At 40.5% G+C, this 27799-nt stretch overlaps 2 protein-coding genes across 2 annotated transcripts; one reads left to right on the top strand and one right to left on the bottom strand.

Moving 5' to 3' along the window:
- On the bottom strand, positions 1–27749 carry LOC134213514 (apolipoprotein D-like). Its single transcript, XM_062692640.1, has 5 exons — positions 27203–27749; positions 937–1185; positions 790–869; positions 635–727; positions 1–566 (listed from the first exon to the last, which is right to left on the bottom strand). Exons 1-5 carry the CDS (start codon positions 27217–27219, stop codon positions 406–408), a joined length of 600 nt encoding a protein of 199 aa, XP_062548624.1. The 5' UTR covers positions 27220–27749; the 3' UTR covers positions 1–405.
- On the top strand, positions 4564–6568 carry LOC134217880 (myoneurin-like). Its single transcript, XM_062696710.1, has 4 exons — positions 4564–4718; positions 4780–5913; positions 5964–6179; positions 6237–6568. Exons 1-4 carry the CDS (start codon positions 4679–4681, stop codon positions 6473–6475), a joined length of 1629 nt encoding a protein of 542 aa, XP_062552694.1. The 5' UTR covers positions 4564–4678; the 3' UTR covers positions 6476–6568.
- Positions 27750–27799: the final 50 nt, after the last annotated feature.

The raw sequence follows: 27799 nt of genomic DNA, 5'->3' as shown, positions 1-27799 counted from the left end.
ACTATCGGCAAAAATCAATTTACGCACTTGAACATATTTATTTATTTATCATGATCTGGTTAGTCAATGCCAACGCACTGCCAGTGCACTGGATGTCGGCGATCATCTGGATCATATGTTTCGAATCAAAACAAACACGATGCTACGCACACCAACATATCCAAAGACAGATGGAACTGAAAATGTTTTTTTTATTCAGGGTTCGGGTTGGCACTGACCCAGGTTTAAAAACGAATTCGACATAACATAGCAGCGGAGTTGTGTATCGGCTCAATTGACAGGAGCAATCACCCGCAAAAGCAAATGACCATTAAAAGTGGTGGACAAGCAGAGAGCGCCAGTGACTCGTCGATGATATAACTTCTAAAAGCTTATTTTGTACTCATCACATATTTGGTATCTCATTTAGATAAGGTTGCTAAACGGTGGTTTCGTTGGGGCACAATGTTTCTGATCAATTTTCTCAAGAAAAGCCACCGATAGTTCTGCATGTTTCATGTCAAAGTAGGCTTGGGTCATATGAACATTCCGTGGGTGGCGGTCCCTTGTCAGAATCCACACCGTTGCTGAAAATACAACAATTACGGACATTACGCAGGGTGCTAATATCCTGGGAATATTTGAACACACTTACTTGCTTTTAACAGACCAAATTCACTGCAGGTAGCTATCACAGCATAATGGAAATAGTCAGTGCCGATGATATAATACGGTGCGTCATTCTTCCCTGCATAATAATAAAGTTTGGTTGGAAGCTATATTATGTATCGGATTGTTATGACTACTCACATGGCTGAGGAAATCGTACTTGCATCTTTCCGGGAAACAACTGTCTGCCATGACCTCGTACTCCCGATTCAATTCCAGTTCTATCAAAAACCAATTTTGATTTGTTAACATTTTGAATAAACTGATATATGATAAAACAAAACTCACATTTTGCTCTCATGTCGATTCATCATGGATATCGTTCCGTCGGCTTTCAGACTGTATTGGGCTGTATTGCATTTACTTCCAAACTGGAATAGGTTGGGATATTTCTCTTGTTCATACCACATACCAAGAAATGCACGAGTGTTGAAGTCTTTTACTACTGGCATGGACGGACATGAGCCAAGTGATATGATTTGTCCGGTAATTGGAAGAAAATAAGGCAACATAATCCACCAGGATCTGATAATATGACTGGAAGAAAATATATGAAACACAGTATATGAAACAAGTCTGTATAGTCTGCACAAATCTAGTGGCGTTGTGCCAAGGGGTGGGACGCTGAGCACAATGTTCCAAGCACACTTTTTTACCATGCATTGGAACACTGTTCAGCAATAGGGAACACTCAATTCACAAATTGTGGCACACAGTGGCACACTTTTGACATTGACATTTGCAGAATGTCAGAAACCGGCAACCTTGCCAACTGTTGTCATTCTTTTCCCGCTTTTCTCAAACATCTGAAGTGAGCATCTCGCTGTTGAAATATTTTTGTTTCTACGCTTAGTTTTTCGGGGCGAATCGTTTATTTTTATGTGAAAAGAGATGCAAGTGTTAATTTATCAACACTGAAGATACACTAGGCGTGAATTTAAACCTAATTTTGAAACAATCATCTCTGTGGCTTGTTTGAGTTTGCATGGGGAAGAGGATTCGTCGGGGAAGAAAGACAGTCTTGGCCTATATAGTATACATAAGGAAAGATCGTTTTGGGTGTTGTTGTTGTTTGTTGAAAACTAGAATCACTAATCACCGTATAATCAAGTAGAAAGGTATTTGCCTTTTTATCTTCTCCCTTCTCTTGTAATATCCCGTCAAATTTTACTTCTATGTATATATGTACCTATTTCTGAAGCAGTTCACTGGGATTTCTGTACACAAAATCTAAAATCCTTTGCCAACTACCGTTGTTTCCCGTAATTTGAAAATGAATGAACTTGAAGTTCCTTGGGAAGTTAGCCCGTTTGCCAAGTTTACAAGCAATGGAAGTATAAATTCATTCCATGGCAAAGATGCCTATATGTCATGTGTCAGCAGGCAAGATGTTTTGCAAAAAATGGCCCTTGTAGGTCGTATGAGGAGGCGCTAGCTTTATCACTTGCCACGCTACAGTATATATATGCAGTAAAAACTGTATGATGATTAATTTCGCTAATCTAACAATAACTTTGAGGCGTTTTTCGAACGATGAACGTTTTCACCTCTTCCATTCCGGTTAGTCGGTGAAAATTACGATTGCGTTTATTTTTCACGTTTGACAGAAGTCTAATGTTTGTATTCGAACAGTGCTGCCAGACTTTATCGTTGTTTCCGTGTTTTTGTCAACCACAATACGTGGCACATTGTGGCACACCGTGGAACAAATATTAAAATGAACACAATTTGAATTGTGCTCAGCGACCCTCCCCTTGCGTTGTGCATTTAATTTAACCCTTCAAAATGGTATTTTTTTACCGCAACGCTGTTCTCAGTGTATGGACCGTAACGTTCTAGGAGACCCTTCCACTCCCACATCCTAAAGTGTTATGTAGGCGAACTGTTCTGCATTTCATCTCATAGCTCCCATTTCCATCCAATCAAAAACAAAGCAATGGAAAGGAATTTGATTTGTTTCTTATATTTGTGATTTTTTTCAGCAGTGAGCATGCGTGTTAGCAAAAAGAAGCTGTGGTAGTAGCGGATTGTGTTAAAATCATAATCGGAGAAACGAAATGAAAGCATGGATTATTTGAATGAGATTTGAACTTCTAAATCGAAGCAATCGGCGTTCGAATAGTAGGCGCCCATTAGCACACGAATATGAACTCGATTGACAGAATAAAACAAAGAATGAGACGATACTAATTCGAATATTGGGGAAGATCCATAAAGTACGTCACGCAAAAATTGGCGATTTTCAACCCCCCCTTCGTCACACTTTTTGTATTGAAACCAGTGGTGGAAATCTGCGAATCTTACTCACAAAACAAGAAGTAGGCAATGCAAAAGACTCGCGAACATTTGTTTTGCCTTTTTCTTGCCTACCTTCTGCTTGCACAGAAAACAAAAAAACGAACCCCGAAAAATGTTCGTGAAGCTTCGCGAGTCATTCGAGTTAATTTGCTAAAAGTCATAAAACAACCTGGGAACTTATTTCTCACTGATGTTCGAGCAAGAACACAATTGTTTATTGTTATTGTGTTTATGTCAAGTCAAATCTATCCATTGTATTCGAAGTAATCACAAAAACTCGCGACCGTGTTTTTACTCCCGAACAAAATACAAACCGGCTTTTTGTTTTTGCTCTGCCCGTACTCGCGAACAAAGCAAGCGCCAGAAAAATGCAGGCAGTAGGTTCACGCGAGTATGGCATTTTTGGTAGGCCCAAACACACTCTTTTCTTACTCGTGAAGCGAGTATTTCCACCACTGATTGAAACTCTAAAATTGTTGTATGAGTCGTCACGCTGCTCGGAACCCCCCCTCCCCCCTAGGAGCGTGACGTACTTTGTGGATGGCCCCTTGGGTACATCTTCTATGTATCATTAGAGCTACTCGTTCTGTCAGAGCATACATGTGAGTACACAGCCCATGATAATTCAGATATTCGACGGATGTCCTAAGGATATTCGCTCGGGCCCGACATGGCGCGGTTGGTACCTGGTCATGATTCGGGGTATTTTTTTGTGTAAAAGAGAAAAAGTAGGAGGAGTAAGAAAAAGAGATAAGAAATGCTCTCCGGTGGAAATAGACGGAGGAGCAAAGGTACAAGATGATATAAAAAAAAGAAGAAAATAAAAACAGAAAAATGCGATGAAAGAAATTGAGAAATGCTCTCCGGTGGAAATAGACGGAGAAGCAAGAGTACAAGATGATCTAAAAAAAAGGAAGAAAAAAAGAAAACACAGTTTTGAACTTTGGTAGTGATGGACAGAGTACAAGGACAAAAAAAAAGAAAGAAAGAAAGGAAACAGTTGGCCTTTGCCTGAGATAGACGTAGAGCCACAAAAATAATATGAAATGCAATGAAAAAGAACGATAGTTAAAGATTTTCTGATTTTGTTGTTTGATCGATGTTTTTGGGACTAGATAACTAACATGACAGAAGCGACCACAGAAGCGACGAGATTGGAGCTGTTTTTTCTTAGTTTTGCGATGAGATGAATATATGTTCAGTGAGATGGAAAATGCAACAGTTCCCCTAATTTGTGAATGTGCCCACCAGTGGTGTTTATATTTTTATTTGAAGCTATCGACAAGATCTGTATAGGGCACTGCACGGAAACATCTCTTTCTCTTTTGTTCTTCATAAATTTTGACGTTTACTGGCCTTGTTGTTGTCTAATTTCTTTGCAGCGAAAAAGAGACAAAGCAATCCGTGCATAGAGTCCTAGAAGAAGAGTAACGTCAAGTGTCACGTTTGACAGGTCTCCTGCTCGTTTGGAATGCGCATTTGTATGGAACTGACAGACCATTCTGTTCCAATTCTGACACTTGACGACACTGTTATTATAGTCACTGTATCCGTGCAGTGCCCTATTCGGCACAAGAGAAGGCACCCCACTTGCATGATGCATCTTTCACAATCGTAGTCACAGGGCGAATTTCGACTTTTGCATTTATTTTGACAGTTCATAAATAAAAATAAACACAAAATGAAAAAAGTTTCGTATTTTTCCATCGAATCGTTGAATATTATTTAAAAAATGCCGAAAACCATGGATATTTCTATTGTTTCAACTGCAGGTAAATTGAAATATACTTATATAGTATCCTTTAAATTATCCTAATTTTAATAATTTCCCAGAACTGGAAAACCCCTTCGAGTGCGCCGACATCAAGACTGAACCACCGGATGATTTAATAGCGGAATCGGACGTTGGTTTTCCGCAGCTTTCGAGGAAAGTGTACAGCATGGCTGAAGCAGCGGTACAAACATCCCGCCGTAAGAATATAAACCGTGGCGTTCAGGTGGATCTTCAGTTGATTCCGAGGGAAGTGCTAGGAAACATTCAATCCGGAAGCTATGTGGAAGAACCACTAGGACCGCTTCTGGCAAAGGAGGCTTTTGAAAAACAGTGTCGTATCTGCTTGCGAGAGTTTTCCGGATCCAGTTTAGCCTACATAATGTTTCCTCAGAAAACGAAAATCCTAGCGGCGCTGGGGATCAAAGTTTATTTGGGTGATGCCTATCCTTTTATTTGCCGAACGTGTTCAAAGCTGGTTGATATGATTTATGACTTCCGGAATACTTGTTTGAGGGCTCGAAATTTGCTGGCAAACGAAAGGAGGTCGATTCCTGGGAAGAGCTGGGACAGCGATGAGAATCTGCAGATCATTGAAAACTGTAGGGTGATGCTGGAATCGCATCGGTTCGATATCGATGCTGCTTATCTAAAATCAACAAAAAGTTTTAACAAAAAGACAAAAATTGATTCTGGATCGGACGATGCTAGAGTAAAACCAGAGTCCATAGCGGTGATCATGGTAGATAATGTGGATGAAGAGTTATTGGAGCCCATATCAGTAGAAGAAAGTTACGAGCTTGAGCCGAGCAGTAGTAGCTCGAGAGTGTTAGCTTTGAAGGTGGAACCAGTTTTATCGGATCGGAGCACCAGTTCTTTGGGAAATTGTGAGGACGTTGAGGATGAAGACTACAGTCCTCCGTCTGGGTCGGAATCGGATGAAAAGTTTGTTCCTATTCCGTCTCCACCGCCGAAGAAAAAGCGTGTGCGGATTGTAACAAAACCGTACAAAAAGCGTCAGAAGAAGGAGAAACCCCTAGACGAGAATGAGGAACTAGCTTTGGAGGATGCTCAGGATGGAAAGAAAAAGAAAAATGTGAAAGATCCGAAACGATCTCGGCGTGGAGCGCTTTGTGATTTTTGCGGCGATTGGGTTGAATACCACACCGTGGAGAGCCACCAGAATCAGCATTTAGGTGAGATTACTGAAATCTATTTAAATGGTTAGTTCATGACACTTTTGTAGGCCTTAAACCGTACGCATGTCAAATGGAAGATTGCAACATGTCCTTCTATTGTCGAAATTTGTTAATGAAGCACATTCGACGGCAGCACAATGCTGATGGTCCGGAATATCAGTATTGCGACATTTGTAAGCAGCGAATCAAAGGGCCTAAGGCGGCCCTTACCAAGCACCAGAGGATCCATACTGAGGAGAAAAACTATGTTTGTGCTGTCTGTGGTATGTTTCTGATCTTGAGATTCATTTCCTGGTTTGCTATGTCACAATCGATTACAGGTAAAGGATTTACCACACCGGGGTATCTGCGACAGCATTCCAACATCCATACGGATCTGATGCCGTACGAGTGCAGCGTCTGCCGTCGAAAGTTCAACAACAAGTACAACATGTTGACGCATGAGAAGAAGCACTTTGTGAAGGGTGAAACGTCGGTGGCTTCGGATAATCCTTCCGATGTGTCGTTCCAGTCGGAATCGATACCAGCAAACATACCTCATTATACGGGGTACCAGTGACATCAACTGCAACGTTATAAGTATGTTGATTTTTAAGTTGAAGCCATTATTATTTTTAATCGGTTTTGTAAATAGACAATGTCAATAATTTTATCCGACTGTTTTCAAATAAGTAGAGAGGCAGAGAAAATCCATTCAATTTCATTCAACTTGATAAGTTGTGCCGAATACAAGTTTCGCCTTGAACCAAAACTCTTCTGAGCTGCGGAGGACGATGGAGGTTCTTCGTAGCTTAGTAGCTGTTTAGCATACTGGTTTGGTGGAATCAAACCCAATTCAAGGAAGTGATTGACTGCCCCTATTCGTTCCATGTCAGTTTTATTCAGCTTGGGAAATATGCTGTTGAATTTTTCAAACTCGTTTTACATGGAGAAATTGAAAAAAATCTAATAAACCGATAAAGCCAGCAATCTTTCTTAAAATTTGACATAATATCTGATGAAGTAGCAACGGAAGTAGCATGCCATGATATTAATTAGTAGTTATTAATGGAGTATAATAAAATCATTCTTTGTCTAACGTTCAATCGAAGCAGACGTCTTTTACTGACTCTCATCAGGTTATGGGCCTGGAAGCATCAAGTCTGCATTGAAAGAAATTGACAGGCAAAAAGAATATGGAGAAAATTGGAGTACGAAAATTGAATGACACCAATTATTCTGACTGGAAGTTTGAAGTAGAACTTCTACTTGTCCGCGAGAAGCTATGAAAGTTTGTTGAGCCTGGTATGCGACCTGTTGAGCGACCTACGACAGCGATGGCTCAAGGCAATGAAGCGGATATCGCCGAATGGGATGACGGAGACAAACGAGCAAGAGCCACGATCGGTTTACTAGTTGAGTCTACACAGTACATCCTCATTAAGAAGACGAAGACCGCAAAGGAAGCTTGGGAATCAATCCGTGGCGCTCATGAGAAGCAGGGACGTACAAGCAAAACTACGATACTCAGAAAAATAATGCGAATGCAGTACGTCGAAGGTGATGATATTGGGACCTATGTTAGCCAGATGGAAGGTCATTTCGAGAAACTCGCGATCGCTGGTTGTAGTAGGCAAGGATATGTAAGGATAATAGAGCAGGCCATGCTACGATACTGATTAATAAAAACCATTCATCTATTAAGCAACCTAACAACCAGACGTGTTATTTGGGAGCCACTACATTGGCGACGAGTGAAAAATCGGACGCACTGAAGAAACGAAATTAGTAAAAGCAAGAAGAAGAGAAAAAGAACTTTTGGAAAGTCGAAAAAAGGAATATTTTCCAGGAGTACAAGAAAGGAGTATTCGCTGTATTTGTCGGGACCTGAAAAAAATTAGGATCCAATCGTCAAAATACATTTTGCATCGCAACACGAACATTATTCGGAGTCAACATGTCCATGGTAACGAGTTTTCCTAATAATATTTTCTTGACAATAAGTAGTTCAACAGGTTTTGAAAAAAAGAAAAAATCACGAATTTAGTGGTTCTCTATCCAGTGATTTGTAAAGATAAATCTAAATGAAAAAAAAAAGATGAACCTAAATGAAGGGATTTTGAAAATCTAGGCCATTTAGGGAGATAAATGTAGGGAACATAGATTCCAGGCCATTTATCTGAGACTCACATAGATGAGGTAACTATAATGGTTCTAAATGTAGGGAACATGAGTTCCAGGCCATTTAGAAAGTCAAATGTAGAGAACATTGATTCCAGGTCATTTGACTTGTCCCAAAGGTGGACAAAGAAGAAGTGAGTTTGAAGTACAAATCACTGTCATAATTCAATCCGCTATTTGAAAAGCTATTGTATCGAGCTATATACATATATTATATATAATTAATATAATTACAGCTAAATTTCAATATCCTACCATTCCACGAAGCTGGTGATGGCCTTACGTCTGTACGATGGGACGAATGGAAAGGACAGTTCGTGGCATACTTGGCGTTGAAAGGAGTTATTGATCACGAGGAGCTGTACAATGCGCTAATGTGTTTTGGTGGCCCGGATGTTAGAAAAATAGCGAAAATTATAGAAGTTACTGGAGGCATATTGGATAACAAGTATAGAGCCGCAATGGAAGCCTTAGACAATTATTTCGCCCTCGTATGTCGCTACGTTACGAAAGAAACAAGTTCCGGCAACTCAAGTTCAATCATAAGGAGAAATTGGACCAATTCGTTTTACGCCTCAAAACTCAAGCGGCAGTTTGTAATTTCGAAGAACAGATCAATGAAATGATCATGGATCAAATAGTGTATGCGACGACAAGCGACGATAAATTGAGGGCGAAATATTTGGAAGCCGATGTCACCCTTGAAGAAATGCTGAAAATTGGACGAACCCATGAATCTGTATCTGCCCAAGTGCAAGAGTTCCGTTCAACATCTTCCTGCGAGCCTACGGAGTTTCAAGATTTGCAAATGGTTTCTAAACCAGGTTACAAGTTATAGCAAAGGTGCGTGTAATCGGTGTTTGGGAAAACATGAAGCGAACGACCAACAATGCCCTGCTCGAGAATCGAGGTGCAACAATTGTGGCAAGATAGGACATTTTGCTCGGAGCTGCTGGAAGCCTTGGAAAAGCAGTAGTCCGTATAGCTGGCAAAATAATCGAAAAACTGATGTGAAGAATTCGAAACCTCCAGTGAACCGGATCAAAGGACATGATATGACCAGGAAGCAGAAGTTTGTGAGAGAAGTTGATGATGTTTCTAACCAAGTGGAAATTCGCGAACTATTTCATTTGGACGGCAAACGAAAAGTAGTTGCAGCAGTTGGTGGCGTAAACCTCCAGTTTGTTGTGGATACAGGAGCAGATGAAAATATTTTATGTACAGCGGACTGGAAGACTTTAAAGAAGGTGGGATTCAAGGCATTCGATGTGCGAAAGGGTAGCAGAAAAATCTTTCGTGGATATGGATCAAATTGTCCCTTAACAGTTCTTGGTGAAGTAGACGCGGAAATCGAGATTGACGACCGGGCCTGTTCTACAACGTTTTTCGTAATTGAAGGCGGGAATTGCTCTTTGCTCTCCGGAAATACAGCTGAGAAGCTAGGTGTACTGAAATTTCTCAATGCAACGAGCAGCTGTGCTTTACCCTGTATCAAAGGTGAGAATTAAATATTGTTTTAATTTGTTCAGTAAATAATATAAACGAGAGTATGTATAGATATGACGGCATGTGTTAAAATAGATAAATCGGTACCGCCAGTAAGGCAAGCTTATAGACGCATACCGATCCCCCTTGAGAAGTTAACCCTTCTAAAGTTGAAAGAGTTAGAAGAACAAGATGTGATAGAAAGAGTTCATGGAGCATCGGAATGGGTTTCTCCAATGCTGATTAAGAGGAAAAATGCAAATGAAGTTAGAATTATCATCGATTTAAGGGAAGCAAACAAAGCGATTGTTAGAGAAGTTCACCCATTACCGACTTTGGAACAAATGGTTTGTCATCTAAAAGGTAGCAAATATTTTACCAAGTTTGACATCAAGCAAGCATTCCACCAATTAATATTACATGAAGAGTGTCGGTATATTACCACATTCATTTCCCCATTAGGTTTGATTTATTATATATAAACTGGTTAAGAGATAATACAATTCAGATTTATTGCTAGGATTGATGCGGTACAAAAGGCTGGTTTTCGGCTTATCTGCTGCTCCAGAATTATTCCAAAAATGCATGGAGACTATATTAGCGGATATGCCATGGCTAATAATTTATATCGACGACATTTTAATACATGCACCAGATCCAGAAACTCTTAAATTCAGGACAAATTTGGTGAAAAAACGTCTAGCAGAGAAAAACATTTTTTTGAATAATGACAAAACTATTGAATGCGTTGAGGAGATAGAATTTCTTGGTTACGATCTATCAGCCAATGGTGCGAAAGTTTCCAATGGAAAGCTGGAAGCTATCAAACAGTTTCGTCAACCTCGTTCAGCAGAAGAAGTCCGAAGTTTTATGGGTTTAGTCACCTTTGTCAACAGGTACATTCCTAATCTATCCACCATTGCAAGTGTTTTATACAATCTCACGAAAAAAGGCGTACCTTTTGAATGGACCTCAACGCATCAAAAGCGTTTGATGATCTCAAATCTGCATTAGCAAGAAACGAGACGCTAGCATATTTCAATCCCGACCTAGAAACTTTTGTTGTAGCTGACGCAAGTCCAATCGGTCTTGGTGCTGTACTCGACCAAAAATCTGATGACGGATGTCTTAGGGTTATTAGTTACGCTTCCAAAACATTATCACAAGTGGAAAAAGATATGCTCAAACAGAGCAGGAGGCCCTAGCCCTTGTATGGGCACCTGAAAAATTTCATTATTACCTTTATGGAAAAAAATTCTGGATAATTACGGATCACAAACCATTGGTAACGATTTTTGGAGACAGAGCAAAACCAAGTGCACGTATAGAAAGGTGGAAGCTTCGTCTAATGTCGTATAATTACAAAGTAATATATCGCCCAGGAAAAACAAATATTGCTGATCCTTTTTCACGGTTATGCCAAGAAATAAATATTAGCAATCACAGTTTCGACGAAGAAAGTGAGAGAATCATACGCTTGGTGTCTTCTGATGCATGTCCTGTAGCTATACCATTAGAAGATATTATTGATGCTACTAGCCAGGATATTGAATTGACAGAACTTATGAGATGGATTTCATACCCAATTCGAAGATGGCCTAAGACTTTATCAAGATACAGAGCGGTTGCACATGATTTATCGACTGATGGAAAATTAGTATTGAAGAATAATAGGATAATTATACCAAGATCCTTACAAGCAAAAGTTTTGCAACTTGCTCATGAACCACATTTGGGCCGTGATGCAATGAAAAAACGTCTTAGGGAAAAAGTCTGGTGGAATCCTATGGATCTCATGGTTCAAGATTACATTAGAGGCTGCACAGGATGTTTATTGGTATCAGAAATAAATATTGAACCGATGACCAGAACAATTTTACCTGACGGCCCTTGGCGTGAATTGGCGTTAGATTTCACCGATGTTACAAATGGAGATCATCTATTAGTAGTTGTTGACTATTTGTCACGATATCCCGAGATTGAAATAATGACTTCAACGACAGCAGAGGCAACAATATTCAAATTAAGAACTATATTTTCAAGATTCGGATATCCTGAAGAGATTGTATGTGATAATGGTCCTCCTTTTGCTTCAAATGAGTTCAATGAGTTTTGTAAGATAAGCGGTATAAAAATATCGCATTCTGTACCATATGCGCCGTTCCAGAATGGTTTAGTCGAACGGCATAATAGAACTTTGTTAAAAACGGTGAAAATAAGTATCGCAATGGGAAGAAGTTGGAGAGATGATTTACAGGTTAGATTAAACTATCAAAATAAAAATAACTCGATTTTTTTTCAAGAGTTTAATTAATTTCTTTTATTTTCATGTTTATAGGATTTCCTTTTAGCTTATCGTAATACGCCTCATTCAGTAACAAATGTTACCCCTTCAAAGCTGTTACTCGGAAGAAATCTTAAAGATAAAATTCCTATGAACACTCCAGTTTATAATTCCGAATTCGGCAACAAATTGAGAGATTTTGACAAAACAAAGAAAGAAAAAGAAAGGATATATGGAGATACAAAACGAAGAGCGAAGGAATCCAAAATTGATGTTGGAGATCACGTTGTTGTGAGAAATTTGAGAAAACGAAACAAATTGGAGACAAATTTCAATCCACAACCTCATGTAGTCGTTAAAAAAAGTGGAACTCGCATTACTCTGAAGAATTTATCCACGGGAGTAGAATTTGATCGCCATATCAATCATGCAAAACTTCTGATCTCTTGTAATCCTGTCAATCCAAGAAGTACAATATTAGATGAAGTTATCACTAGTTCCACAAAGACGAGTATTGCTAATGAATTGAAGGAAGCACCGACCAATGGTCCTCTTGAAAAACGAAGTCAAAGGAGCAAACGCAAGCCAGAATATTTGAAGAACTACGAAGTTTATAAGATCACCAAACGAGACTAAGAATTGTTAAAAACAAATAAAATAAATTGTAGTGAAATAAAACAGTTGGAATAGATAAAAAAAAATAGAGAGGAAGAGGGATGTAGTAGGCAAGGATATGTAAGGATAATAGAGCAGGCCATGCTACGATACTGATTAATAAAAACCATTCATCTATTAAGCAACCTAACAACCAGACGTGTTATTTGGGAGCCACTACACTGGTCAAGAGCTTGGTAAGGATCTGAAGGTGAACATTGTGCTCAGTAGTCTACCGGATTCGTTCGCTACTCTGATCACTGCTTTGGAGGGTCGTCCAGATGCTGATTTAACGATGGAATTCGTGCGTGGTAAGCTAGTAGATGAAGCTACTCGACGAAGAAGCTCAAGTGGAGCAGAATCAGCATTGAAAACGGAGTTTAAGAGAAAACCAATATTATGCCATTTCTGTCAGAAACCTGGACACAAGCGCAAAGATTGTCGTCAGTGGATGGAACAGCAAAAAGCGGTGGAAGTAAATGAAAAATTTGTCCAGAAATCGAGAAATCTGCAAAAAGCAAAAGTAGCGGAGAAAGGTAGCAAAGAGTTTGCATTTTTATCTAGACCTGGAGATAGCAAATACAGATAGCCACAATGGATAATTGATTCTGGTGCATCCTGCCACATGTGTAACGAAGAATCCAAGTTTCTAGATATTGATTCAAGTGTTGTCGTAGAAGTGACTTTAGCTGATGGAAAGCAAATCAAATCGAAAGGTATTGGGACATGCTTGATGGAATCGATGGATGAAAAAGGAAACACAAACTCACTCAAGTTAAGCGAAACTTTGTTTATGCCGGACCTAGAAGTCAACTTGATGTCAGTTCTGAAGCTCACAAGCAAAGGGGGCAAGGTTATCTTTGAAACCGACGGATGTGTCATCGAGAAGGGGGGTTTGATTGCGGCAACAGTTACCACGAGAGGCGGTTTATATTACGTGAATAACATTCACACTGCGGCGAAGGCCATGAAGGTTTGTCATCAGTCTGACTGCCTGCATAGTTGGCATAGGAAGTTAGGACATCGAGACAACAAGGCCATACTGAAACTGGAAAAGTACGAACTTGCATCTGGTATCAGAATCCGTGATTGTAATTCAAGCAGAAGTACGTGCGAATGTTGTATTGAAGGAAAGATGACGAGATTGCCGTTTCCAGTGAAAGCAAAGCGTAAATCGAAGGCTATTTTGGACTTAATACACAGCGATGTATGTGGCCCAATGAATACTCAAACTCCTGGAGGATGCCGGTATTTCTTAACGCTGATAGATGATTTCAGTAGATACACGACGGTATATTTTTTGAAGCAGAAATCAGAGGTTATTGATTATTTCAAGCAATTCGTCCGCGCTGTGGAGAATCGTTTAGGAAGGAAACCGAAAATTCTGCGATCCGATCAAGGGGGAGAATTCAAGAGCTTTGAAATGGAATCGTTTTGCAAATCTGAAGGCATACAACAACAGCACAGACAAACAGACATAACACATTGAACGTTTACTCATCAAATTCATCGTCGTTCAAACACTAACGACATCTGTTGATTTTAGTTAGTTGGGCAAATCACGAACCAGATGGCGGTAGTGAGCAAACGTCAAACTCGAGCAAAAACGATGCGCGCGCCACGAGTGATCGATTGGCCAACAATGATTATTTGAATCGACCAGTAAATCAGTGAACGATGGAAATTTGTCGAGTGTTATGTCTGTTTGTCTGTGACAACAGTTTACGACTGCATACACTCCTCAACAGAACGGAGTCGCGGAACGGAAAAATCGATCGTTGGTTGAAATGGCAAGATGTATGATCCTGGATGCTAAGCTATCATATACGTTCTGGGCGGAAGCAGTGAATACGGCAAACTATTTGCAAAATCTGCTTCCTACAGCTGTTATAAGTCAAACACCATATGAACTCTGGAACAACAGGAAACCCGATTTGGCGCATTTGGAAATATTCGGAACTCCAGCTTTTGTTCTTGTTCACAAAGAAAAAAGGACGAAGTTGCAGCCCAAAGCAGTAAAGATGATTTTTGTTGGATACTCGGACTGTCACAAGGGATACCGTTTAATTGATGCAAAGTCTCATAAATTGGTAGTAAGTCGTGATGTAAGATTTGTTCCGGATGAAACGATATGTATAGATGAAGATGAGGTCATTGTCGAATACCAGTTTCAAGAATCACCAAATCCTGAGCAAAATGATTATAATTATGTGGATAATACTGAAGAAGAATCTCAGAGCGTTATATCAGATCTAGAAGAAGAGTATTTCGATCTTTCCAGTGGGAACAATACAATAACAATGGAGGATACAACAGATGAAGAAGATACTGCTGTCCAGAGAGATATTCAGGAGGAGCAGGAGGATGTAATAGAAAATCCGGAAAGCAGTTTGAGGCGTTCGTTGAGACAACGAACAAAGGTATTCTGCCATCTCGATACCGCGGCATTAGCAGCACATTTAAAAGATCCACGTACCATCGCGGAAGCTAAGAACAGTCCACATTGGAGGGAGTGGAGAGCTGCAATGGAGGATGAAATGAATTCTCTAAGAAGTAACAAGACTTGGAGTATGATGAACTTGCCAGCTGGAAAACGAGTCGTAGGGTGCAAATGGATTTTCAAAACAAAGGAAAATGATCTAGGTGAAGTTGTACGTTATAAGGCGCGCTTAGTGGCACAAGGATATACTCAGAAATACGGCTGTGATTATGATGAAGTGTTTGCACCTGTTGCAAAACAAGTTACTCTCAGGCTACTATTAACAGTTGCTGGAAGACTGAACTTATTGGTGAAGCACGTAGATGTCAAGACAGCGTATCTCTATGGTGAATTAGATGAGACGATTTTCATGCAGGAGCCTCCAGGTTTTGAAACTAACACTGGACAAGTTTGCTGCCTCAAGAAAAGCATATACGGTCTCAAGCAATCTGCGAGAATGTGGAATAGGAAGATTGATTCTATTTTTCGTCGAATAGGATTCAAACCATCAATTGCTGACCCATGTTTGTATGTGCGCCAGGAGGGTGGAAAAACCAGTTACATTCTATTGTATGTGGACGATATGCTGTTAATTACCCCTAGTCAAGAAGAATACGACGAGCTACTATCATACCTCGAACAACAATTCGCTCTGACGGTGCTTGGAGATGCGAAACTTTTTCTTGGGATACAAATCGAGCGCACTGCAAGAGGTTTTTCGTTGAGCCAGGAGAACTATATAAAGAAAATAGCGAATCGTTTCGGCTTAAATGATGCAAAACCTTCGAAAGTGCCAATGGAACCTGGCTTTATTCAGCAGAAGGAGGAGAGCGAACAATTACCATTCAAAGACAAATACCAAAGTTTGATTGGTGGTCTGCTGTACATCGCAGTCAATACTCGACCAGATATAGCTATTTCTGCATCGATTCTTGGAAGAAAAGTAAGTAGTCCAACTATTGCGGATTGGAATGAAGCTAAGCGTACGTTGCGCTATTTAAATACGACATGCAAGCTGAAGCTACGACTTGAAAGTACCAATGACAAACTGACTGGTTTCGCCAATGCAGATTGGGCAGGCAATGCGAACGACAGAAAGTCTAATACCGGCTTTATTTTCCTGTTTGGTGGAGCACCAATTACTTGGGCAGCGAGAAAGCAGTCATGTGTAGCACTTTCAAGTACAGAAGCGGAATACATTTCTCTTGCGGAAAGTGGACAGGAGCTACTCTGGATTTTGAAACTTTTTAAATCAATTTATCAAGAAGTGAAATATCCGGTGGTAATAGGAGAAGACAATCAAAGTTGCATCAAACAGTTCACACAAGATTCTATTAGGCAACGGTCTAAACATGTGGATACTAAATATCACTTCATCAAGGATCTATACCAAAATGGAACTATCGATGTTGTATATATTCCAACGAACAAAATGGTTGCTGACATCCTTACCAAACCACTTGGTCGTGTAAAATTTGAGTATTTTCGGAGTAAGCTCGGACTTCACGTTGAGGAGGGTGATGAAGTAGCAACGGAAGTAGCATGCCATGATATTAATTAGTAGTTATTAATGGAGTATAATAAAATCATTCTTTGTCTAACGTTCAATCGAAGCAGACGTCTTTTACTGACTCTCATCAGTATCAAAATCTGGAATGTGACTGTTATGCGAATAAATAGCAAGATGGGACAACACAAGTGGGTTTTAATTTTCAAATTTCTAGAACAATGCCTATTATTTTATCAGTTTTTCTTAAAGGTGAGTTTATTTTAAGCTTATTTCTGAAAGAAAATCAAAAACGTCAAAAAACGACATGGGACTTTTATGCGAATCGCGGCAGTTGATTACCCTCCAATACATTTTTCGAACTAAATCTTTAACATGTTGTGCAATTGTACAGATCATGCTGTCCTACGAAAGGATGAAACACATAAGGCTGAACTCAAAAGGCTGAAATCCCGAAAAGCTGAAAGTATCAGAAGGCTGAAATGAATCGAAAGGCTAAAAATGATGGGTTGAAATGAATACCAACCAATTATGTTGAGTGTTTGAATAGTGAATGAGGAATAAAGAATAACGAATAAAAATAAAGAATAAAAATGGCAAAGAGATGATGGATGGAGGAAAAAAGAAGGTAAACTAAAGAAGAAAGTTGGAAAAAAGATGAAAGATTGAAGAAATAACATAAAAGGAGGAAGCAGGAAAAATTAAGATAAAGCCTGAAGAAGGGATAATGATGAAGCAAGAAAAACAAGGAAGAACGAAGAAAGAAGTTGGAATAAAGGAGATGGAAAAAGATGAAAGATTGAAAGAACATAGAAGCGGGAATAAGAAAAAAGTAAAATAAAGATGGAAGAAGGAGTAATGATACGGCAAGAAGAAACAAAGAAGAAGGAAGACAAAAGAAATAAGGAAGACAGAAAGGAAAAAGGTAGAACGAAGCAAAAACAAGGAAAAGAAAGAAGAAAAAAAGTGGAAAAACAAGGAAAAAGAAGAAGGAAGATATGAGAAAGCAAAAGGGAAAAAGGAAGATGGAAGAAGAAGAACAAAGAAAAAACGAAGGAAGAAGAAAACAGGAAAAAAGAAGTAGGAAGAAGAAAGAAGGAACAAGGAAGGCAGAAGAAGGAAGAAGGAAATAGGAACAAAAAATCAAGAAGGGAGAACTATAAAGGAAGAACAAGAAAGAAAGGTAGAACAAAGAAGGAAGAAAAAAACAGGAAGAAGGAACTAGGAAGGATTGAAGAAGAAAGAAGGAAAAAGGAAGAAAAATAAAAGGGAATAAAAAAGAAGGAAGGGAAGATCCATTAATAACGTAACGCAAAAATTGGGCATTTTCAACCCCCCTTTATAGGGGTCACACACCCCCTTCAAATGTGACATAGGGGTCACACTTTTTGTATGAAGCATCTGAAAATTTTGTATGGATCGTCACACTTTGCTCAACCCCCCTCCCCCTCTAAGCGTTACGTAATTTGTGGACGCTTCCGAAAAAGAGAAGACAGTATTAAGAGGGGTAGCAGCATTGGCGTAACTAATGGAAAATTCTAGGGGGGACTAACTTTTTCTGAAATTTTTCTACTTTTTCACTCAAAACAATTAAGTTATCGCTTTCGCTCAATGCTCAAATCAACTAATATATATTGTTCGCAAGTTGGCTGACCAAACAAACATTGACCTATTAACATACAACACATCCATTGACGACTTGAACAATATAAATTATGGTCCACGACACTCAGCCTATAAAAAATAGAAATGTCGTGAGAAAATCATAGGAGCCTTAGAAAAGCAAAAAAAAAATCTGTGGATTTTTATAATCCATCCAACAGCATTCCAAGTTCTTTCTCATTTAAAATTCAATTACCTCTCTTTAAAATCTGAGGGATTTGCCAAAACTTTGTCGAAACTAAAGAAGCCTAGCTTGTCTACTAAAAATTGAAAATTTTCAAGAAATAGCAGCATTACGAAATCCCTAAAACACTTTACCAGACAAATCGAAAATGCCTGAATTCGATACATGCATATGAAACGTTGTATCACATTTTAGGTCTATTTTACAAAGCGTGAGATCATAATTGTTTTCCACAAAACTTCAAGAAAACTTGAAAATTTTAAAATATTGCTCATTTGCTGAGAAACTTCATTGATAAAATCAGGTATTGTTTGAAATTCTTCGGTCACCTAAGCACGCTGAAGTCTCCAAGCCAAATAGGTCATCATACGTTGATATAATTTAAAAAGATTGCCAAATTGGCAAAGGCTTAGTTCCATGTTCTTGAAAAATAATCATGTTCAGACAAATACAAAAACATCTGAAGATGATCACAATCCTATTAGGACCTGTAAAAAATTTTAACTACACACTTACTTACTTACGGATTCTGTACACCTCCGGTGGTGCAAAGGGCCGACTTGAAAGATCTCCATCCTGAGCGTTGCCCGGCTATCGCTTTAACCTGTTGCCAGGTTAGATTTCGGTCGACTTCTTTTATTTCTTTATTGAGGCTTCGCCGCCATGAGCCTCTGAGTCTGCCTCTGCTGCGATGTCCCGCTGGGTTCCAGTCTAATGCGTGTTCACAGATTTCGTTCCCGCCCCTACGTAGAGTGTGGCCGACCCAGCCCCACTTCCGATCCCGAATTTCTGTTGCTATCGGCCTCTGGTAACAAGAGATCCAGTTGTGAGGCCACCAGGCCCGAATTATATACCGCAGGCATCTGTTAATGAACACCTGCAGCCGTTGAGTGTTCTCCACTGATACACACCATGTTTCGCTAGCGTATAACAGCACAGATTTCACGTTAGAGTTGAAATTCGTATTTTGGTGCGTTCACTTATCTGCCTGTTTTTCCAGATATTTCTTAAACTTGCAAAGGCAACCCTTGCTTTCTTGATCCGTGCGCCTATGTCGATCGTGGTACCGCCGTCTGACGCCATTTGGCTACCATGATATTGGAAGCTTTCAACATTCTCCGCTGGTTGCCCGGCTACTGTGAAACTGGAAGAAGTCACCGTGTTTACATCCAACGATTTGGTTTTGTTGATGTTGATGACTAAACCTGCCGAGCAGGAGCGCTCGGCAAGGTCGTTGAGCTTACTCTGCATATCAGAGCGCCGTTGCGCGAGGAGTGCAACGTCATCAGCCAATTCGAAGTCGTTTAGCTGCTCCATGGTTATAGGCTGCCATAACAGCCTGCGGTTTGGTTCACGGTGAATCGCATCTACCAGAATCTCGTCGATTACGATGAGGAACAGTAATGGTGATAGAATACATCCTTGCCTCACACCAGCTACGACCCGGATAGGGTCGGACAAGACCCCATTGTGCAGCACTCTACACGAGAAGGCCTCATACTGTGCCTCGATGAGGCCGATGATTTTCTCACGAACTCCCTCCCTTTTAACTACACAGTAAACAATATATTATGCATCTGATATAAGGTACACTGGGGGAAGTGGAAAAGGGGGGTAAGTGTAAAAATCGACTCGAAAAATTGGAATTGTATATACTTTACAGTTTTTACCACATCATAACATTATGCAAGAATATACTTTGATGCTCACACTAATACTATGTTGAAATTTGTATAATACATACACTAACACGGTTAACGCTTGAACTGTAATTTTAGGTTTCGCCTAAAGTTGATTTTTGCATTCATAAAATCAATTCTTATTTGCACCAATTGTCCTTTTTTCAAGTGAATTTACATCACAGGTGACCATTATAATGCAATTAAACTAATCCCATTCAATTGTTAGTGGTTTGTACCAAGAAAGCAAATAATTCAAAGATTTTACACTTACCCCAGGTATAAAACACTGTGGGGAAAGTGGATAATGTTCTTATTACGCAATTTTTTTCTTCCCTCCAGGGTTTATTTCGATAGCTGTGAATCTTAATATGTTCCTTCTTTGTTATCATTGTGATTCCAGTGGTGATTGAACTAATATAAATGAGAAAATGCCTGATTAATCCATCCATCGGTATTGATGCTTTTCACATGTTTTACATATGACAAACATTTATAAGAAAGTTAAAAATAGCACTGATAGGTAAATATATTGTATAATTCACAATAATTTTTATTCATAACAAGTTTTGCCGTTGAATGCATTTTTTTTGCGAACAAATTGGGTAAGAACAAGTGCTTAAGAATACCTGATAATTGTGTACGTGCTTTGCGCACACACATACATACAAATACGCACATACAGACATCATCTCAATTCGTTAAACTTAGTTGATTAGTTTATAACCCTGTAAGTCCCATTTTTCCTTTAAAAAGTTCATCTTTAGGGCGAACATATAGACTTTACGTACACTTAGTGTTCGAGAAGGCAAAACCAGCCCTCCCCTAGCTATTACGAGAATTCCTCGAGGATCTATTCCGTTAAGGTAATGAAATTATTCCACAAAAGATACTCAGAGTAATTATCGTATTAATTTTAGTTATATGTAGCTACTCATCACTACTGAAGGTCAAGATAATATGGGTTTTCCACTTACCCCATCCCACTAGGTTAAGTGAAAAAAAACCTCCTAATTTTAAAATCTATTTCCATAAATTTCAAGCGACCAAAATGGTATGAATTACCACACAGTTGATGCAAAATTGACTGTTTTTGAAAGCCCATTTTGATTGAACGCATTTAGATCATTTAAACTGGTTTTACACTAATTCAAACATGCACTATCGATTTTTCCTTTTCCACTTCCCCCAGTGTACCTTATAAATTTAGATATTTTAACAACATCCTGCATTAAGTTTCTAACAAATTTTGTTAAAGAAATTTTAAACATAATAACATATTTTGATATAATTTTGATATGGCCTTTATTATAGATAGTGGAATATATAGATGAGCGAAGATAAATCCTCTGTCTCCAAACGAACTGTCAAACGTGTCTCTAAACGAGCATGACGTCACGATTTCAATGGAAACGTTAAGGGCTGTGACGTCATATGCGCGCGTGCACGGGCAAAAAAATCGACTCAGCCATGCTTTCGCTCATCTATAGATTCTACTATCTATAGCCTTTATCATGAGGCGCTATAATCAGTTCATTATCGTAACAGATTTCGAAACACGTCTCTCACGGTATGCTACCTATATAGACAGATTGGTCAATTTTGACTCGAATTTTGATGGAGTTTGCTTTATCGTATAATACTGTCAACTGTAATTTTTGAAAAGAGATAAAACAGTTTGAATCCAACAAAATGTGTCCGTCTGTCAAAATGTGTGTCTGTCTATCCGTGTGTATGTGTATGCGTATGTGTGTGCACAAAAGCTATAAAAAACATTAGACAACTTTTCATATAGAAATCCTTAACCGATTTTTTCGCAACAAGTTTCATTCGACAGGGGACAAAGCTATTGCATTACACTATTATACTAAGGACACACCTGTGGTACTTGTACCATGGTACAAGAGAACAAGAAAATTATTCCAAGACTATCTTTAATAAAGACAATAATTGGTATGGTACTCATTTCAAGATTCTTGTACCATGGTACTTGTACCACCAGTGTGTCATTAGTATTAGGGACACTATTGGAATATAAACGGTTTAGGCCCGATGCCCACGTAGCGTCTTTTCAACGCTGCGTGCACACGGCGTTAAAAGGACGTATGTGTGCATCGGGAAAAAGCGGTAACGCAGCGTCGCCGCACCGATGCACACCTGCGTTTTTTCAACGCCACGTGCAAGCAGCGTTGAAAAAACGCTACGTGGGCATCGGCCCTTAAGGTCACTCCTGATGGAATCCAAGTTTAAAAGTGCTCGCATTTTCGGGGGCACACCACTCGATTCGGAAGCAACGCACAACTGTCATTTTTATTATTTCACGCATGCTGCGACGCAGCAAAGCTAAATCAACAAAAATGACAGTTGTGCGCCGCCTCTGAATCGAGTGGTGTGTCCCCTAAAACGCGAGCACTTTGGATCTTGGATTCCGTCAGGAGTGATCTTAAGCTGTTGAAAATCCAATAAATTGAGATTGTTATAAGTATCGCAAATTTCTTAGTTAGAATTGTTTCGTTGATGATTGGATTTCATGTCTAAAGGGTCAGATAATATATTCAACGAAACAAAACAGATTTCTAAAAAGATTGATGGTTTAAACAACATCGACATTACAATGTGTCCTCTTTATAAACTGAACAGTCCTTATACAGACATGATAAGTGAAAGATTTTGTCATTCTTCTTTGGATTCAAACCCTGTGGTTTTTGCAAAAAATAGTGTTTTGGCGTGAATTTGCAAATCGAAAAGTGGTCCTGAATTATTAGAAATTCAAAAACCTGATAAACAGATTCAACAGATTTGGAAAGAGAGAAGATGAGTAAAATTCATTATCTGTAGTTAAGCTCAGACAGCCAGATATGTGCAATACTTATGCAAAGTAGCAAACATTCTAGGGGGGCTGTTTGGATCCTAGGTGGGGCTATAGCCCCCCTGTAGTTACGCCAATGGGTAGCAGGGACTATGCCCAAGGGCTTGACGATCCCTCCCCAGGCCATCTGCGAGTTGTGGTGCCTGCCTAGGATGTGGTGGGGTTTGACAGTGGGAACTGTTAAACTTCTATAAAAAGCTGCATGTATCCGCAAGTAGGATCCGCCAGAGCGACCGGTGTTAGTCTTAGTCCTGGTGTTAGGTGGGGCGCTAAACAGCCCTGACACGACGGCCCACCGACGAGACAGGAGGTTTGCGCAGGCCCAATAAGCCGCCTTTAAAAACAACCATTATGAACGACATAGAAGATAATACGAATCGATACAATCGGCAACGACCTAGGCGACGAATAAAGGATCACGATTGGAAGCTAGGTTTCGCAGGTTGCGACAGGATAATCTACGATGAATTACATCCCCGCAATTCCGACGTCGTAGCGCTGCAGGAAATCTGCTGGACAGGACAGAAAGTGTGGAAAAGCGGGCATCGAGCGGCTATTTTCTACCAAAGCTGTGGCACCACCAACGAGCTGGGAACCGGCTTCATAGTGCTGGGAAAGATGCGCCAACGCGTGATTGAGTGGCAGCCAATCAACGCAAGGATGTGCAAGCTGAGGATAAAAGGCCGTTTCTTCAACTATAGCATCATCAACGTGCACTGCCCACACGGAGGGAGACCCGACGACTAGAAAGAAGCGTTCTACGCACAGCTGGAGCAGACATACGATGGATGCCCACTGCGGGGCGTCAAAATCGTCATCGGTTACATGAACGCTAAGGTTGAAAGGGAGGAAATGTATAGCCCGGTCATAGGACCGGATAGTCTGCATACCGTATCGAACGACAAATGCCAACTATGCATAAACTTTGCAGTCTCCCGCGGAATGGTAATCCGAAGCACTTTCTTCCCCCGCAAGAATATCTACTAGGCCACATGGAAATCACCCAACCAAGTAACGGAAAACCAAATCGACCACGTACTAATCGACGGCAAATTCTTCTCCGACATCACGAACGTCCGCACTTACCGCAGTGCGAATATTGAATCTGACCACTACCTCGTTGCAATACGCCTGCGCTCAAAACTCGACGGTGTACAACACGCGTCCAAGTCGAACGCCGTGGCTTAACATTGGGCGGCTACAATACGGTAGACTAGCCCAAGGATACGCGCAGCAGTTGGAAGTGGCACTTCCAACGGTAGATCAGCTAGGCGCAGCATCTCTTGAAGATGGCTGAAAAGATATTCGATCCGCCATTGGTAGCACCGCAACCGCTGCAATTGGCACGGTGCCCCCGATCAGAGAAACGACTGGTATGACGGCAAATGTGTGGGCGAGATTGTAGGAAGTAGTAGGAAGATCGAGACCGTGAAGAGACGGAGGAATTGTACCGCACTAATAACGCACGAAAGTTCTATGAAAAGTTGAACTCTTCACGGGCCACGTGCAACAGCCCGATATGTGTAAGGACTTAAACGGGAATCTTCTTACAAACGAGCGTGAGGTGATCCAAAGGTGGCGGCAGCACTACGAAAAGCATCTGAATGGCGGTATGGCAGACAACGGTGGCGGTATGGTAATGAACCTACGAGCACGCGCGCAGGACATGCGACTTCCGGTTCTGAATCTCCAGGAAATCCAGGAGGAAATCGGTCGGCTTAAAAACAACAAAGCCCCTGGAGTTTACCAACTACCAGGAGAACTGTTTAAATACGGTGGTGAGGCACTGGCTAGAGCGCTGCACTGGGTGATTATCAAGGTTTGTGAGGATGAGGTTCTGCCGCAGGAGTGGATGGAAGGTGTCGTGTGTCCCATCTACAAAAAGGGCGATAAGCTGGATTGTAGCAACTACCGCGCAATCACATTGCTGAACGCCGCCTACAAGGTACTCTCCCAAATTTTATGCCGCTAGGTGATGGTCTTTCGTGTCTGCTATCCAACATCGCTTTGGAGGGAGTAATACGAAGGGCAGGGATTGACACGAGTGGTACGATTTTCAAGAAGTCCGTCCAGTTATTTGGTTTCGCCGACGACATTGATATCATGGCACGTAACTTTGAGAGGATGGAGGAAGCCACCATCAGACTGAAAAGCGAAGCTAAACGGATTGGACTAGTCATCAACACGTCGAAGACGAAATACATGATAGGACATAGAAAGAGGCTCAAGAGAGGTCAATGTAAGCCACCCACCACGAGTTTCTATCGGTGGTGACGAAATCGAGGTGTTTGAAGAATTCGTGTACTTGGACTCACTGGTGACTGCCGAAAATGATACCAGCAGAGAAATTCGGAGACGCATAGTGGCTGGAAATCGTACGCACTTTGGACTCCGCAAGACGCTCCGATCGAATAGAGTTCGCCGCCGTACCAAACTGACTATCTACAAAACGCTTATAAGACCGGTAGTTCTCTACGGACACGAGACCTGGACGATGCTCGTGGAGGTCCAACGCGCACTGGGAGTTTTCGAAAGGAAAGTGTTGCGTATCATCTATGATGGGGTGCAGATGGCGGACGGTACGTGGAGGAGGCAAATGAATCACGAGTTGCATCAGCTGTTGGAAGAACCATCCATCGTTCATATCGCGAAAGTCGGAAGACTGCGGTGGGCCGGGCACGTAGCCAGAATGTCCGACAGTAATCCGGTGAAAATGGTTCTCGACAACGATCCGACGGGAACAAGAAGGCGAGGTGCACAGTGGGCAAGGTGGATCGATCAGGTGGAGGACGATTTGCAGATCCTCCGCAGACTGCGTGGTTGGCGAAGTGCAGCCATGGAGCGAGCTGAATGGAGAAGACTTTTATGTACAGCACAGGCCACTCCGACCTTAGTCTGGTAATAAATAAAAAGAGACTAATACGATGATACTTTTATGCCCAGGGACCGAAAATTGCCCAAACCGAAAATTGTCTAGATCGGCACCGGAAAACGAACCCAGCCACCCTCAGCATACACTACTGCGGCTGAACCTTATCCTCCTAAATTTTGGCAATTACCCAGTGCAACGCTCTAGCCAGTACTTCACCCTCAGCTTTGTTGTTTGCCGCCTGCCAATCTTCTCTAATTGACAAATAAAAGTTCAGCAAAATGGTAACGATTCGATACCCGTCATCCAGGTAATGACACGTGATGTATTTTCTATCTGAATAGGTGAAGATTTTTGTTTCGAAACTACAGACCCCATTCGATTTTGGCAACACGTTTTGGTACATTTATGTTGCCGAAATCGAATGGTTTTTGTTCTTCCATGATACTCCACTAGACACACTGTGACACTTTTTTACGCGGATTTTGAAAACTAGACATTTTTCTTGATAAATGGTTTCTACTCTGGTTTTGATATTCAAACAGATTTTTAAAGCGGATAATGAGGTTTACGAGGTTTATAAAAAATTAAAAAGATAACGGGCTCGGTGGTCATATGGCTACCACTTCTGCCTCATACGAAGGAGGTCGTGAATTCAATCCCAGGCCCGTTCCATTCCTCCCACTTTGTATACAAGACAAGATTTGACAAGATATATCTTTCCATATATTTCTCACGTTCTCATACCGCTTCCATCTTCTATCCTATACCTACAACTTCACTTATTCTAGCAGGTAACTGTTAGAATTTGAAATGAGCAAAAAAGCCCGTTTCGGTATCCAATTGAATATACCCACCCTTTCATTACTATCACATTGGCAACTGGATGACCAAGAGGAACCTCTGCTATAGAACCTAACCCCCAGATTCCAATAAAATTCCGCATGAACAACACTTGGCGAGTGCAGAGGTGTTCTCGACTTGCAGTGGGCAAGTGGTTGCATAATCATTTCCTTCCCATATCCGATAGACCGTGAGGACGTGGCCAGCGCGACCACTTAAAATACTAGAGCTCTCCGTTGGAGAGCAAATCCCATGCTCCATTGCGCGTTTGTATGATTAGATTAGAACTAGTCTTAGGAATCAAACTTCACGTAAATCTAGCCAAAGAAGGCCATCGTCCACATTGAGCCACTGTCACCTTAATTCGTCGATTGGTATATGACACTCGGCCTTCCAGCCTTTCATCATGAGCGATCTTATTACTTCTTGATACACTGTCATGCATTGTAACTCAAAACCATAATTCAGAAAAACGATTATTATTGTAAAAATGAATAATATTTAATCACAAAACTATTGTTATGCTTAAACACGTCTGGTCAGCATTTTTTGAACAAATAATTTTAGCTGAAGACGTGCGTAATAATACAAAAGCTCGGATTAACACTCACCAAAATTGCTTCATCATTTCAGCTGATTATTTCAGTATTCAAATCTATAAATTAGCTGTCCAATAGGTTCTCGATCAGGCCAGACTTGTTCCAATTATCCTACAGTGCTCGATGTTTTTCTTCACCCGATGTAAAATCTTCCGGTTAATTGTTTTGCAATCCTACGGTTAACAACTTTATCATTAGCGACAGCAATTTGGCACCGACAACTAAAAACCTATCACACCTTATCACAACAGCCAATTTGTAGCCCGAGTTTTACAATGCGATACGCGTCTTGATCACCTGACGGCCCGTCGACAATTGATCGCCACCCTTACTGATGCGGTCCAGCAGGGTTTGGATGGTGATGAGGAAAATGCGTTGGTTCCCCTATCCAGCGGTGGTAAATTTTCTTCAGCTGAGGTGAAAGCACTTTGAATGAGATAAATGCGATTATGCGATCAATGGCATCAATTACCCAGTAGCATAATTTTCCTTCCCAAGTGTGTTTCATGTGGCAATGAAAAGTATCATATTTCACGACAGATTGTGCTATCACAATCTACATTAGGGTGAAAAAGAAGAGAATGTTAAAAAAACCGTACAATTGTTGGT

Source organism: Armigeres subalbatus, chromosome 2 (assembly GCF_024139115.2).
Source record: "Armigeres subalbatus isolate Guangzhou_Male chromosome 2, GZ_Asu_2, whole genome shotgun sequence".
Taxonomy (NCBI): Eukaryota; Metazoa; Arthropoda; class Insecta; order Diptera; family Culicidae; genus Armigeres; species Armigeres subalbatus.
Note: the sequence above shows the minus strand (reverse complement) of the source record. Positions and strands in the feature narration are given on the sequence as shown.

What these genes read in the sequence shown, in the direction of transcription:
- LOC134213514 (XM_062692640.1), bottom strand. An exon ending in AATCGACATGAGAGCAAAAT is followed by an intron (nt 870 to 936) that starts GTGAGTTTTGTT and finishes GGTTTTTGATAG; the next exon opens with AACTGGAATTGAATCGGGAG. An exon ending in AGTACGATTTCCTCAGCCAT is followed by an intron (nt 728 to 789) that starts GTGAGTAGTCAT and finishes ATTATTATGCAG; the next exon opens with GGAAGAATGACGCACCGTAT.
- LOC134217880 (XM_062696710.1), top strand. Translation starts at nt 4,679, where the DNA reads ATGCCGAAAACCATGGATATTTCTATTGTTTCAACTGCAG. An exon ending in TTCTATTGTTTCAACTGCAG is followed by an intron (nt 4,719 to 4,779) that starts GTAAATTGAAAT and finishes ATAATTTCCCAG; the next exon opens with AACTGGAAAACCCCTTCGAG. An exon ending in CTATGTTTGTGCTGTCTGTG is followed by an intron (nt 6,180 to 6,236) that starts GTATGTTTCTGA and finishes AATCGATTACAG; the next exon opens with GTAAAGGATTTACCACACCG.